Source organism: Canis lupus, chromosome 16 (assembly GCF_048164855.1).
Source record: "Canis lupus baileyi chromosome 16, mCanLup2.hap1, whole genome shotgun sequence".
Taxonomy (NCBI): Eukaryota; Metazoa; Chordata; class Mammalia; order Carnivora; family Canidae; genus Canis; species Canis lupus.
In genome coordinates this window covers 38,010,966-38,023,379 of record NC_132853.1, presented here as the reverse complement: position 1 = coordinate 38,023,379, position 12,414 = coordinate 38,010,966, and the positions used below count along the sequence as shown (strand labels likewise).

Genomic DNA, 12,414 nt, shown 5'->3' with positions numbered 1-12,414 from the left:
AACTCCTTGATTGATCATAGACTTGGTCAAAATTAATAATATCAGAGGCTGGGAGCTGAGGAGGTAGCCAGACTCCTCACTAAGAATATTACACATTACCTTTTTCTCTTTTAAAGAGAGGAGTGTTCAGCTCCTTACTCCTTCGTGGTTTATTTTATTGGTCGAACACAATGATTCTCAAACATAATCAAAAGTTAGGTTTCAGTCAGATCACACTTTCCCATTAAATATCCGTTTCTAATTGATTGTTAGTTAATAATGATTTCTTTTACTGTAGCTTTGTTTCATCTCACGTAGTAAGCAATTTGTAAGCAAACATAAAAATGTTCTTTGGTACTATCATGCAGACGCCACCAAACTTTTCACAGAAAAGAGCTACTTTTGATCCTGGTCCTGTGGTTGGGCTTTCGGTTGATGTTCAGCAGTCCCTGAGGAGGAGAGAGGCTGCCAGCTCAGCCCTGCTCTGCCCTGGGCCTCCCTGAGAGCCTGTGGGCAGAGGCAGGAAGCTTAAGGGCATTTTTTCATAAGTATGGAATTTCATACTTGGGACAGGACTGTAATTAACAGTCCCGTCATACATTTTTAAAAGCTATTTAAATCTGAGTGAACTTACATGTAAAATAGGGAAAGAGAATAATTTACTTGAGCAACAGATTAATTGAAACAGAGTATTTATCTCCATTTCCTTTGGTTTCTAGGAGCAGGCTGCCCTCTGGGGGTTAGCAGTATGCCATCAAGAAGGCTTTTAAGTGCGTTTTTCATGCATTTTGGCATTAAATACAAGCTTCTATTATATTCTTCTGATTGCATCACCCTGAAATGTGTTATTTACAGGGCCACTTTATGATGACTCCATGAAAATGAATGGCAAGATCTGTATACACTTGGCTGTTAATGTCACTATATCATGCAGTGCTTAGGGAACAGGAGGTTGTTTTCTTAATTTCTTGTTGTTTTAATAAACCCAGTTTTCAGGGAACACAGGATTGACTTTCACTTTTGTGTTGTGTTTTTTTAACAGAATATTAGAAGTGGCAAGGTGTTCTCAGTTAACAGATGTAGGCTTTACCACTCTGGCCAGGGTAAGTATTTTCTCCTGGTCCTGTAGGTTTGGTGTGGGATTTTTTTTTTTTTTTTTCCCCCAGAACAGTGAGCAATGAGGGAAAATTGGAATGACAGTAGAATTGAGGGTGTGGGATATGAGGGAACTTCTCTGGTAGGTGTGCCTGAGCATTGTTGTGCTGCAGCTATAAGCCTGTATAACACAAACTACTCTGGAAACATAGCCATGCTTTGGAGAACATGATGCTCCTTCATGAGACTTGATTTGCCACATTTTCATTAAATGGTAAATTACACAGGGCCTTCCTAATGCTTCATGAAAAAAATCTTTCTTGGTTATTTGGTATGCGACTGGTGGGTGAGAGTAACGTTGAAAGAAACATAGAAGCCTGAGTTTAAATGGAGATTGTTTGAGGCATCTGGGTGGCTCAGTTGGTTGTGTCTGCCTTCCACTCAGGTCATGGGATCGAGCCCTGCATCGGGCTCCCTGCTCAGGGGGAAGCCTGCTTTTCCCTCTCCCGCTCCCCCTGCTTATGTTCTCTCTCTCTCTCTCTCTATCAAATAAATGAAAACTTTAGAAAGTGAATAAAAAATAAAATTATGCTGTCTTTAAGCAGTATAATGGAATATAAGAAGGAACATTTGCTTTCATGCAGATTGGTGGAATACTAATGGGTGAGGGGCAGCATGTGGCATAACTAAATGAGGACACAAAGCTTACCTTCCATTCTTCCAAAGAAATAGTTTTCATTAAATTATTTACGGTTGGAAGGATCTGTATTAGCTTGGTATTAATGTTCAGAAAATTTATTCCCTTGGACTTGTAAGAGATTAGATAGATATTTCAAATGTAGAATAACTGAGAAATTTCCACTGTGATCAAGGCCTTTTAAAATGTGTTAATGGGGGACACCTGGGTAGCTTAGCAGTTGAGCATCTGCCTTCAGGTCAGGGTGTGATCCTGGGTCCGGAGATCAAGTCCTACATCGGGCTCCTTCTAAGGACCCTGCTTCTCCCGCGGCCTATGTCTCTGCCCCTCTCTATTTGTCTCTCATGAATAAAATAAATCAGATCTTTTAAAAATAATATAATAATAAATAAATAAAATGTGTTAATGGACTAAGGCAGAAAGTGACACCAACTCTGAAACGTAAGATTTTTGCATTCATTCATGGGAGACATGAATGGGAGACCCCAGGATCACGCCCCGAGCCAAAGGCAAACAATCAACTGCTGAGCCACCCAGGCATCCCTTTTCCCGTGTTTTAAGTGTTGGTGCTGTAATGTTTCGTTTTATATTCTGTAGAATTGCCATGAGCTTGAAAAGATGGACCTGGAAGAGTGTGTTCAGGTAAGAGTGTGGATTTTTACTCAGAAATACTATATGATAGGGCACCTGGGTGGCTCAGTTGGTTAGGCATTGGACTCTTGGATTTGGCTCAGAGTCATGATATCAAGTCCTGCTTGGTCTCCGTGCTCAGCAGGGAGTCTACTTGAGATTCTCTCTCTCCCCCTTTGCCCCACCCCCACCCCACTTGCACTCTCTCTTTCTCTCTCTCAAATAAATAAATCTTAAAAAAAAAAAAGGTGAGAGAGAGATACATACAGTATGGTAGAAACTTACAGAAAAGAAAAAACTTATATAATACAGGTACATGAAAACATTCAGTTCCCTACCCTAATGTAGTGTCTGGCAGCACTGCTGACTCCATTTATTGAGGTGTCCTCCAGGCTTCCTAGGCAGAAGTACTCATGGTATATGTGGTAAGGAAGTAGGAAAATACATGCCATCGGTAAGGTTACCAGTGGAAAGAAAGCAAGCCCAAGCATTCAGACCATAAAGAAATTAAAATGTTTCCTTAGACCTATAGGGTTATAATACTAAGAAATAATTAAAGCCCCATCACATTGATAATATGGCACTGCCCTTTTTTAAAAAAATGATAAAAATAAAGATATTTCTAGTGACTATAGAAGTTAATTTTTTCTAAATTACTTATTATCCAGACACCACTTAGCAACTGTTCTTACTAAATTAAAACTTACTGGGACGCCTGAATGGCTCAGCAGTTGAGTGTCTGCCTTTGGCTCGAGGTATGATCCCGGGGTTACGGGATCGAGTCCCACATCAGGCTCCCTGCATGGAGCCTGCTTCTCCCTTTGCCTATGTCTTTGCCTATCTCTTTCAGTGTCTCTCATGAATAAATAAATAAAATCTTTTAAAAATAAAAATAAAATAAGTTAAAACTTACTGACATCCATCTATCTCTTGCACATGCCTGAGTGTCCTTTGTGTCCTCTCTGGTGTTACTCCTGAGTGATATGCATGTGCCTTGCATCTTCCACCATTTCTTAGCCCCTGTGAAGCTATGTACATTATAATCATCATCATCATTTCAGAGTAAGAGAAGCATTTGTAAAGAAGCACTGATTTACTTTCCAGCCTAAGATAACTATAAAAGACTGTTCTTCCTTCAAGAGTTCCTCCTTCTAAAAAAAAAAAAAGAAAAAAAGAGTTCCTCCTTCTATGAACTATGTTCATAGTTGACTCAGATTCCAGCAGCCCCTTTTCTGCCACCTTCAGGAAAATACCTGACTCCCAGGTTATCAAATCAGAGTTGTGACATGGCTTATAAAATATAGGATAAATATATATTCTTAAAAATTTGAGGATATTCCCACATTAATTTTTTTTATGGAGCAGTGTCTTCTTATTCTTTTCTGTGGTGGTTCTAAGGCGGTAAAACAAAGTCCAGTGGGTAGAAGTTACAAGGAGACAGATTTTCATTCATTTCAAAAACAAAGGATTTTTCAACAGACTTGTTCAAAGATGAAGACTACAGATGACTAGATATGTTCAAACCTGCCTGGATAGGTTCTCAAAGAACAGGTTCAAGTAGCAAATAGGATTTCAATCTTAAGATTCTGTTATTTTGTGATTAATATCAGGATACCAGTTTAGAATACAATGTATTCAAGAATGAGGTACAGCCCTGAAGCTTTTTTGGAATTATACCTATAATAAACTTATGTGTTTCTTTCAGATAACAGATAGCACATTAATCCAACTTTCTATACACTGTCCTCGACTTCAAGTATTGGTAAGTTTGACTTTTTAAAAGTTTTATGTGTTCATTGGATTTAGTCAAAACCTAGCTCTTATTTTCTTCTTGGTGTCTGGCTACCATTTTGGGGAAAACATATTTCTACAAGTTGCCAACTTATAGAGGACCAAGGATTATGTACTTGGAGATTGAAAAGTGACATGGAGAATATGAGTTCTCTCCCACATGAATTACACTTAACCCTGAAGGATGTTAAACTTCAGAGATCCAGGGGCACCTGGGTGGCTCAGTCGGGTAGGCATCTGCCTTCAGCTCGGGTCATGATCCCAGGGTCCTGGGATCGAGCCCGGAGTTGGGTTCCCTGCTCAGTGGAGAGTCTGCTGCTTCCTCTCCCGCTCCCCCTGCTTATGCATTCCCTCTCTCCTGTCGAATAAATAAATAAAAATTTAAATAAATTTCAAAGATCCAGGAGACAAGGTGGCCCAAAATACAGTTTGCTTCAGCCTGACATTAAATGGTACTGTAAAACAGAATTAGTCATGGCTTTACTGGGGGTGTTCTCTGTTACTGTTTCCAGTAACACACTGTGGGAAAACATTCTGCTTAACTATTTTGTGTCCAGGCTCATTTTTTGTGTGTATTTGATGACATATTACTACCCAGAATTGGGACAAGGGGTTCTGAGTTTCACGTGGAGGAACCAGGGTATTAAGGAAAATTGATAAAGAGGTTTATGTGAAGAGATGACCACACTTAACAGGTGTAGGAATCATCTTCAGTTAGTTAACTATTTTGGCATTTCTCTGTATCAGGTATTCAGTGTTTAGTCCAAATTCCAGAAAATTGTGTTCAAGAAAAGCTTGAACCCCTCTTGTCCCTGTAGAAAAGTGTTAATTTGTATGTGGGGGTGGATATCGTATCTTGTTCAGGAACTGTTTTCAGTCATTGCATGAATTCACACAGTATGTTTAGAATCACACACAGATGGGGCAGCCCCGGTGGTGCAGCGGTTTGGCGCCTGCTGCAGCCTGGGGTGTGATCCTGGAGACCCGGGATCGAGTCCCACATCGGGCTCCCTGCATGGAGCCTGCTTCTCCCTCTGCCTATGTCTCTGCCTCTCTCTCTGTGTCTATGAATAAATAAATAAAATCTTTAAAAAAAAAAAAGAATCATACACAGAGGGACATCTGGGTGGCTCAGTGGTTGAATGTCCCAACTCGATTTCGACTCAAGCCATGATCTCAAAGTTGTAGGATCGAGCCCTGCATCAGGCTCCACACCAGGCATGGAGCCTACTTAAGATTCTGTTTCTCCCTCTCCCTCTGCCCCTTCTCCCCCACAAAAAAAGAATCACACACAAAAATGTCAGTATTGATTGTCAAAAGCAGAAACCCAGCAACTCTAGTTTGCTTTCTTCATTTCACCATATAGATCTTGTGATGGCTTCGTATACATCACAGTCCAACCCAGAAGGTTTCCTTTCTGGCTGTACACAGGCCAGTGGCTAGAAGAATGACACGAGATGTTTCAGTGTCCTTCCTTGCTCTATTTGGCTGCAGAGTCTGTCTCACTGTGAGCTGATCACAGACGATGGAATTCGTCACCTGGGGAATGGGGCCTGCGCCCATGACCAGCTGGAGGTGATTGAACTGGACAACTGCCCGCTAATCACAGATGCTTCCCTGGAGCACTTGAAGAGTTGTCACAGCCTTGAGCGGATAGAACTCTATGACTGCCAGCAAATCACACGGGCTGGGATCAAGAGACTCAGGGTAAAGATGGCTGCACACTCTCCAGCTCTGTGCTCTCGGCACCTTTCCTTCTTTATTTTTTCCTGTCCTCCATTTCCTTTTTGTTTGTGTTTGCCTTTGTTTTAGATTTAGATTTCTGTGATTTTTATATTTACTTGGACATTTAGCAAAGAGGAAAAAAAAATAGAGAGCAAACCTAAGGGTAGATAGTTTTTACCTGTTGTTCCAGATGGAAATTTAGTGTGAAAATATTCACTGAGGGGAAGAAAGTAGGTCTCCTCCCAGCAGAGTCTCTCCTGTAATGTCCAGGGCTTAATAACATACCCAGAGTCAAAAACACATGCCAGATTCAGGAAAGAAAGGAATAACATAAAGAAAATATATATTGAGTTAAATGGGATTTAAGAATTTAATTTGAAAAAAAAAATTTAATTTGTATTTCCTTTCACATCAAACCCTTTTGCTGGGCTTCTTATTTTTTTAAGACAACAAGTATTAAAGTATTAAGTAGGTTTTTTGGGGTTTTTTTACCTTTTCTTTTAGCCCCCATCCTCCATACTAAAGAGACCCATGGATAGTCAAACGGAAGGCAGGTTGCCAGCAAGGAGGTTATAAAAGGATGGATGAATCTCTATGTTAGGTTATTCACTTCAACAGAACAGATTTATTGGAACATCTGCTTCATACCTGCTGTGGGAAAGGCACTGTGCTTAGTGAGGCCCTTACAACCAGTGTCTACAAACATTCATGTTGGCCATATGGCATCTGACTCATAAAGGAGCACCAAATCTCATCTTGAGTTCCAGTTGACCTTTGTTCTTCCTCTTCCTTCTGACCTAGAAGACTGAGAGCATAACTGCAGTGGGGAGGCCTTGCAGCCATATTCCCTTTACACTGAAAGAGGAGAACCACAGGCCAACCAAAGCCTCTTCCGTGGACTCCTTACAGTAGGGTTCCTAGACTTGCCTGGTTGTACAGAATCTCTTCCATCTTTGAGTCCTCAAGACTTTTTATCTGTTCTTCAAATAATCACTTAGTACTTTTCCATTTTAATTTAGCCATTTATGTCTGGACTATTAAGTTCCATAAGAGTGGGATCTCCATGTTGACCATCTTTATACCCCCTAGATAACCAGCACAGTGCCTTGAGTATTGTAGGAATTCAGAAGCTATTTATGTAGTAAAAACTAGCAGTGTGTTGTTAAAAGAAGATAATGAGGTTTTTAAGGAAATATCAGAAGAAACATTGTCCACAATGACTTGGAAAAAATTATTTTAAGCTTGAATAATTTCCTTCAACTTTGGGAATCCAATTAGCAATCCCTTTGGGAGAGGTTAAGAGATTAGTTTGAAGTTTTTCCCCAGTTTTATTATTAAAAAGCAGGTACCAAAGTTATGTGAGCTACTTAGTCATTTAGAATAACCTGAAATGCTACAAAGCAGAACCCAGGCCTCTCAACATCCTGACTGGTACTCAGCCTCTGCCTCGCTCTCATGTTCACTCAGCCCCTGTGGTTTGTTGGGGTTTTTGTTTTGTTTTGTTTTGTTTTTTTCTGAAAAGCAACATTGCTCTTTCTGTTTAAGCCCTCTCTCTCAGTAATGTTTCTGTCTTGTTTCAGACCCATTTGCCCAATATTAAAGTCCACGCCTACTTCGCACCTGTCACTCCACCCCCATCAGTAGGGGGCAGCAGACAGCGATTCTGCAGATGCTGCATCATCCTATGACAATGGAGGTGGTCAACCTTGGTGAACTGAGTATTTAATGACACTTCTAGAGTTACAATGGAGTCTCCAGTGGAAGCAACCCCAGTGTTCTGGGCAAGGGTTATCAAGTGAGGGCAGCGTCCAGATCCCCAGAGCCACACATAACATGCATACCCACCCTCACCTCCACCCATTCAAGTTCTGTGACCAGGGGACTGAAGCCCATGCTGGCTTTATCACGTGGTTTGGTAAAACTTAACCATTCCCAGTGGACATGCCAAGAAGAAAATAGTAGGCAAGGTGGAGGGAAGGGGGCATTCCAGCAAACCCAGCGTTACTGCTCCTGCAGTTTCTTCATTTTGTGAAGGGGGTTTCTCTGGTGGTTTTGGAACAGCAGCTGCAGTCCTCCAGGGTCAAGGAAAGCATAGGAAAACAATATCTGTTGTATCCAGGGACCAGAAAGAAAATTTCTTTGCATCCTCTAAATGGTAGCTGTCCATCAGGAGATGACTACAGAGCTTCTGTGCTTCTTTGTCCCTAAGCCAACATGCTGAGCATGCTCACCAAGAAGGCTCATCCATTCCTCCTCCTATGTTCTCAGTATTTGGCCCAGAGGTTTCCCAAGTGGTTGCCCCGAAATCGCTGTGGTCCAAATGTGATGACTTACTCAAATTGTCACTGTCTGTAGCACACTTTGCACACCTGTCTTCCATTCTTTGTTGCTCCCTCCTGCATTCTGGCTCCATCTGTTCACCTGTTCATTGTCTGCTTACTCACACTCAGTTGTTACTCTTTTGCCGTTGTTGTGTTTACAGTGTGCATTTGGGATGATTAGTTGGGGTTACCAAACATTTTTAAAAGAGACATTATCAATAAATATTTTTTTAATTCTAAATTTTATCATTAGGGGACCCTGCCTGAATCTTTGCCAGTCTGAAGGGAAACCATAATAAAAACAAGAAATGTTATAAGAAGAAATTGAGCTAAAACTATTTTGATGAAAACAAACGTTGCTTTTTGGTTTCTGTTCTACTTTGTGATATATAATAATACGCATGATAGGCCCAGTATTCTCCCTACACATTTTTCCTTCCATCAGACACCACTAACTTAATAAGGGAAGAGAAATGTGTTACTAGTAAACAGTGGAATGGTGAATCCCAAAACTGAGCTGAAAGCCCCCCAACCCAAGTTCAGACAGGTCGTATGTTCACTGGAATCTGAGTGTGAGCAGTAGCATCCCTGATTTGTGTCTGTAAGGTGGTTTTGCTATAGCAGGAACGCTACTACAGTTGCTATGCAGTCTAGCTGGTCAGTTTCTCTTTTTTCCCCCCTGTTCCAGCCTACCAGGGATAGAAGAATGACCCTAGAACAGCTGGTCAACCGTATGTCGGTGTTGATGGTCTATCTCGAATGTTGGCACCATGAAGGACCAGAACCATTTCAAAACCTGTCAACCTTCTCTCTCTTGTGCTCCAGACTTCCCATGAATGAAATGCAGGGATAACCAGGTGAACACTTTGGGGCCGGAGAAAGAAAACATTGAAAAGGAGAAGGGTGTTCAGTGTCTCTGCTGAGCATGGTCAGCAGAGCTGAAGGCAGGTATTCAGTGACCATGACTCAGAGTCAAAGAAGAGGCTTCCTTATCTTATGCCCAAAAAAAGTCATAAAGGATGAGGGAAATAAAATGAGTTTCTGAAGTACAAGAAGTAGATTTAAATCTAAACCCCAAAGTTAGAAACTTTGTGTGATATTTAAGAGGACAACTTTCTTCTTTTGGAGGAGGGGGGTATTTCAGGACATTATTGTGCAGTCCCTCATGATCTTCTACATGATCCAGGCTGTTAAAAGGCTTGTTATAACACTGAAGGTGCTGGCTCTACCAGCATATGTAGGAATAAAGTATGACTTCTTTCTCCACAAGCAATTTGATGAAAGAGTGCTAGAAATCTGTACTATCCGGCATTATTTCGCATGTTAAATTTATTTTAAATCCAAATCCAATTTTATTATTCCCTTGTAAAAGCTCAAATTACTTTTATTTTTCCTTCCCCCTTCTCCTTACCCTCTTTCTAAATTATCACATGAGGAATATACTTAAAAGAATTTTTTGAGCATAGTTGACATAGGAATATACTTTTTTTAAATATTTTATTTATTTGTTCATGAGAGACACACAGAGAGAGAGGAGGCAGAGACATAGGCAGAGGCCAGGCTCCATGCAGGGAGCCCGACGTGGGACTTGATCCCGGGTCTCCAGGATCAGGCCCTGGGCCGAAGGCACCGCTAAACTGCTGAGCCCCCCAGGCTGCCCTAGGAATATACTTTTTAAAGTGAGATTCATTCTCCTGATTATACTCTACCTATACAAAGATACATGCATACACACACTTCCAGATGTGGTTAATAATATTCAGATCCCCAGGTCACTCATTCAAACAAAACTAAGAAGAGAAATATTTAGGAGCCATCTGTTCTAACATACTAAGTTTTTTTTTTTAGTATTGCCTGAACAAATTAACCATAAAACTCTGATTGATTAGCGAGTATGGATTTAAATTGCCCACAGTTGAGGCTAGTAAGGCACTTCTTTACTTAAAAAGTACATAAATGTAAAAGACCCTATTCACGAGGACATGAACATCTTGGAAATGCCATTTCTCAACTCAAAGAGCATACCCACTCCTGTCTGGGTCAAGAACAGAGTCCAGTGAGAGAGAAAAGGAGCGTGTGGCACTGGCTTGTATGTGGTCAGGCCTTGTTCTTTTTGCAAGAAAATTTCAGGCCCATCAAGCATGGAAGGAAATACGTTTTTATGCCAGTCTGCAATCTACGCCAGCTGATGAAATGTACCAGGACCTTAAGAACCCAGAACATGGTAAGTTTTGGTTAGGTGGAAAGGGCTCTGCCATCTGAACATAATGCTTCCTCTCTTAATATCAAGGACACTTTTGAAAATTCAGTAAGGCTTCAGAGGTTTAGGAAAAACTCCTTGGTCCATTCATCTGACTCCAGAGTCCCAGGACTCTGCCTTCTATGATGAATACAGGGTGAATGAAGAGATTTGAGGGAAGTCAAAAGATACCCTCAGAGCTATTGCATAGACCCGCAGGTAGCCAGGAGGGGTTATTGCTGTGTCTGTGGAGGACATTATTAAACATCCAGATTACCTCTTTCTAAGCAGCCTTTCCCTCTACATTTTACAGCATCATTTGCTACGTGAGTATCTTTTCTGGCCTCTACATTGGCTCCATCAAGGTGATTCCAGCTTTTTTTTTTTTTTTTTTTTTTTTTGCACTAACTTCTCCCATTTTCTTCCTATATTCATCCTTGCTTTCTATTTAAAGCCTCCATCTCACTCCCAGTGGTGCTACTGATTTATTCTTTGGGTCCTTTCCTAATCTAAGCAAAGTCTGTGGGCAACCTTGAATATAGTAACTATAGTATGGCTTGGGCCATTTTTCAGTGAGTGGTCTTGAATGTTTGCTTACCAAATTTGAAATCAAGCTGTTGGGTATGAAGAATAAGGGGATTTGGCTTCATCCTTTTTTTTTTCCCCCCAATATTTGGAATATGAAAGCACATTGTGCTCTATGTAAAAAAAAAAAAAAAAAAAAAAAAAAAAATTCCTCCTATTCTCCTCTTTAGTGGATGTAAGAGTATTTCTTAAATTTTTTTTTTTTTATTTTCCACATCAGGTTGACATAGCAGACCTATAAGTCAGAAACTTTACGTATTCTTTATAGCACATATTTTAGAGGGACACTTGGCATATATTTTCATGATGCTTTATTTTGGGCTTTACAGGCCTTTTGAACTGTTCAATACAGCTCTAATGCTACAGCAGTCGGGTTCCTTTATTTCTCCTTATTGCCTTTTAAAATGCTTTGTTACCTTTTTGATAGCCCATTCATGCCATGGGGGGTTAAACAAAATGTGCGGTGGAACTTATCCTGGTCTGAAGTTGTAGGGAAGTATGAGTGTGGCACCAGAAGGAAGAGAGTATTGTCTGCCTACTTGTGTGGGCAGTATATCTTTAGGTGACTGTGGTTTTGAAGAAGAGGAACACTTGTGGATCATGGTTGACCCTTGACCATTTAATGTTTATTGGGCTGAAAGTCACAGGCTGCTTGTGACAGGTGGTACCAATGCGAGAGGAAGGGTTTAAAGGAAATGGGCCCATCCTGCCTTCCCCTCTTTGAGTGCATGGTTTAAGATTAACCATCTCCATTGTGCATCCTGGCTGAAGGACTCTTCAGTGGTATGCTTCGAGCTTCCAATACCCTTTTTTTTTTTTTTTTTTTTTTTTTTGAAGATTGCCTTCCTATCTGCCCACCAGTTCTAGGATCTTTAACCGCCTCATGCCCAGGCAGTGTGAATTAGCCGAGTCTTGTTTGATAGGAGGAAGATGTTTGATTGGAAGTCTTGAAGCAAACCCTCCCTTAGACCAAAGACCCCTAAAGCAGCAGGAGGGTGAGGGGAAATATGGAGTCTAAACCCCTCGTCACCTATCTATCATAAATTTTAATTGTAATATTGGAAGATACAGGAAACTATATAAGACCATGCTGGTAGGATATAATGAACCCAGGTAATTTGGGAATAACATTTGGCTGTATTTGATATATCCAGGTGCCCTAACTTAACAGCTTGGTTCTCCAGCAAAGAACATGCTTCTCTAAACTGGCCGTCTCACTTGAGACAAACTCTGCCTGCCAGAAACTACCATTTGAGGCAAGTGAGTTTTCTGCACGAAGAGCTTCTGCAGCTCCCCTTCACGAGGCAAGTCTACCTGTTTGTCCATTTTTATTAGGAACATCAGATCTGCAT

At 40.8% G+C, this 12,414-nt stretch overlaps 1 protein-coding gene across 9 annotated transcripts in view; it reads left to right on the top strand.

Annotated features, from left to right (window-relative positions):
* Positions 1–12,414, top strand: part of FBXL20 (F-box and leucine rich repeat protein 20) — a 114,890-nt gene that overhangs the window by 93,103 nt on the left and 9,373 nt on the right. For 5 of the 9 annotated variants that reach the window (XM_072780380.1, XM_072780384.1, XM_072780382.1 and 2 more), the window contains 5 exons: positions 1,022–1,082; positions 2,369–2,413; positions 4,107–4,163; positions 5,687–5,899; positions 8,927–9,521. In XM_072780380.1, coding sequence (XP_072636481.1) covers positions 1,022–1,082; positions 2,369–2,413; positions 4,107–4,163; positions 5,687–5,899; positions 8,927–9,091 — 541 coding nt within the window. In that variant the 3' untranslated portion in view covers positions 9,092–9,521. Of the gene's footprint in view, positions 1–1,021; positions 1,083–2,368; positions 2,414–4,106; positions 4,164–5,686; positions 5,900–7,497; positions 9,522–12,414 lie in introns of those variants that run through there. The other 4 variants (XM_072780385.1, XM_072780386.1, XM_072780387.1 and 1 more) reach the window with 2 other exon arrangements.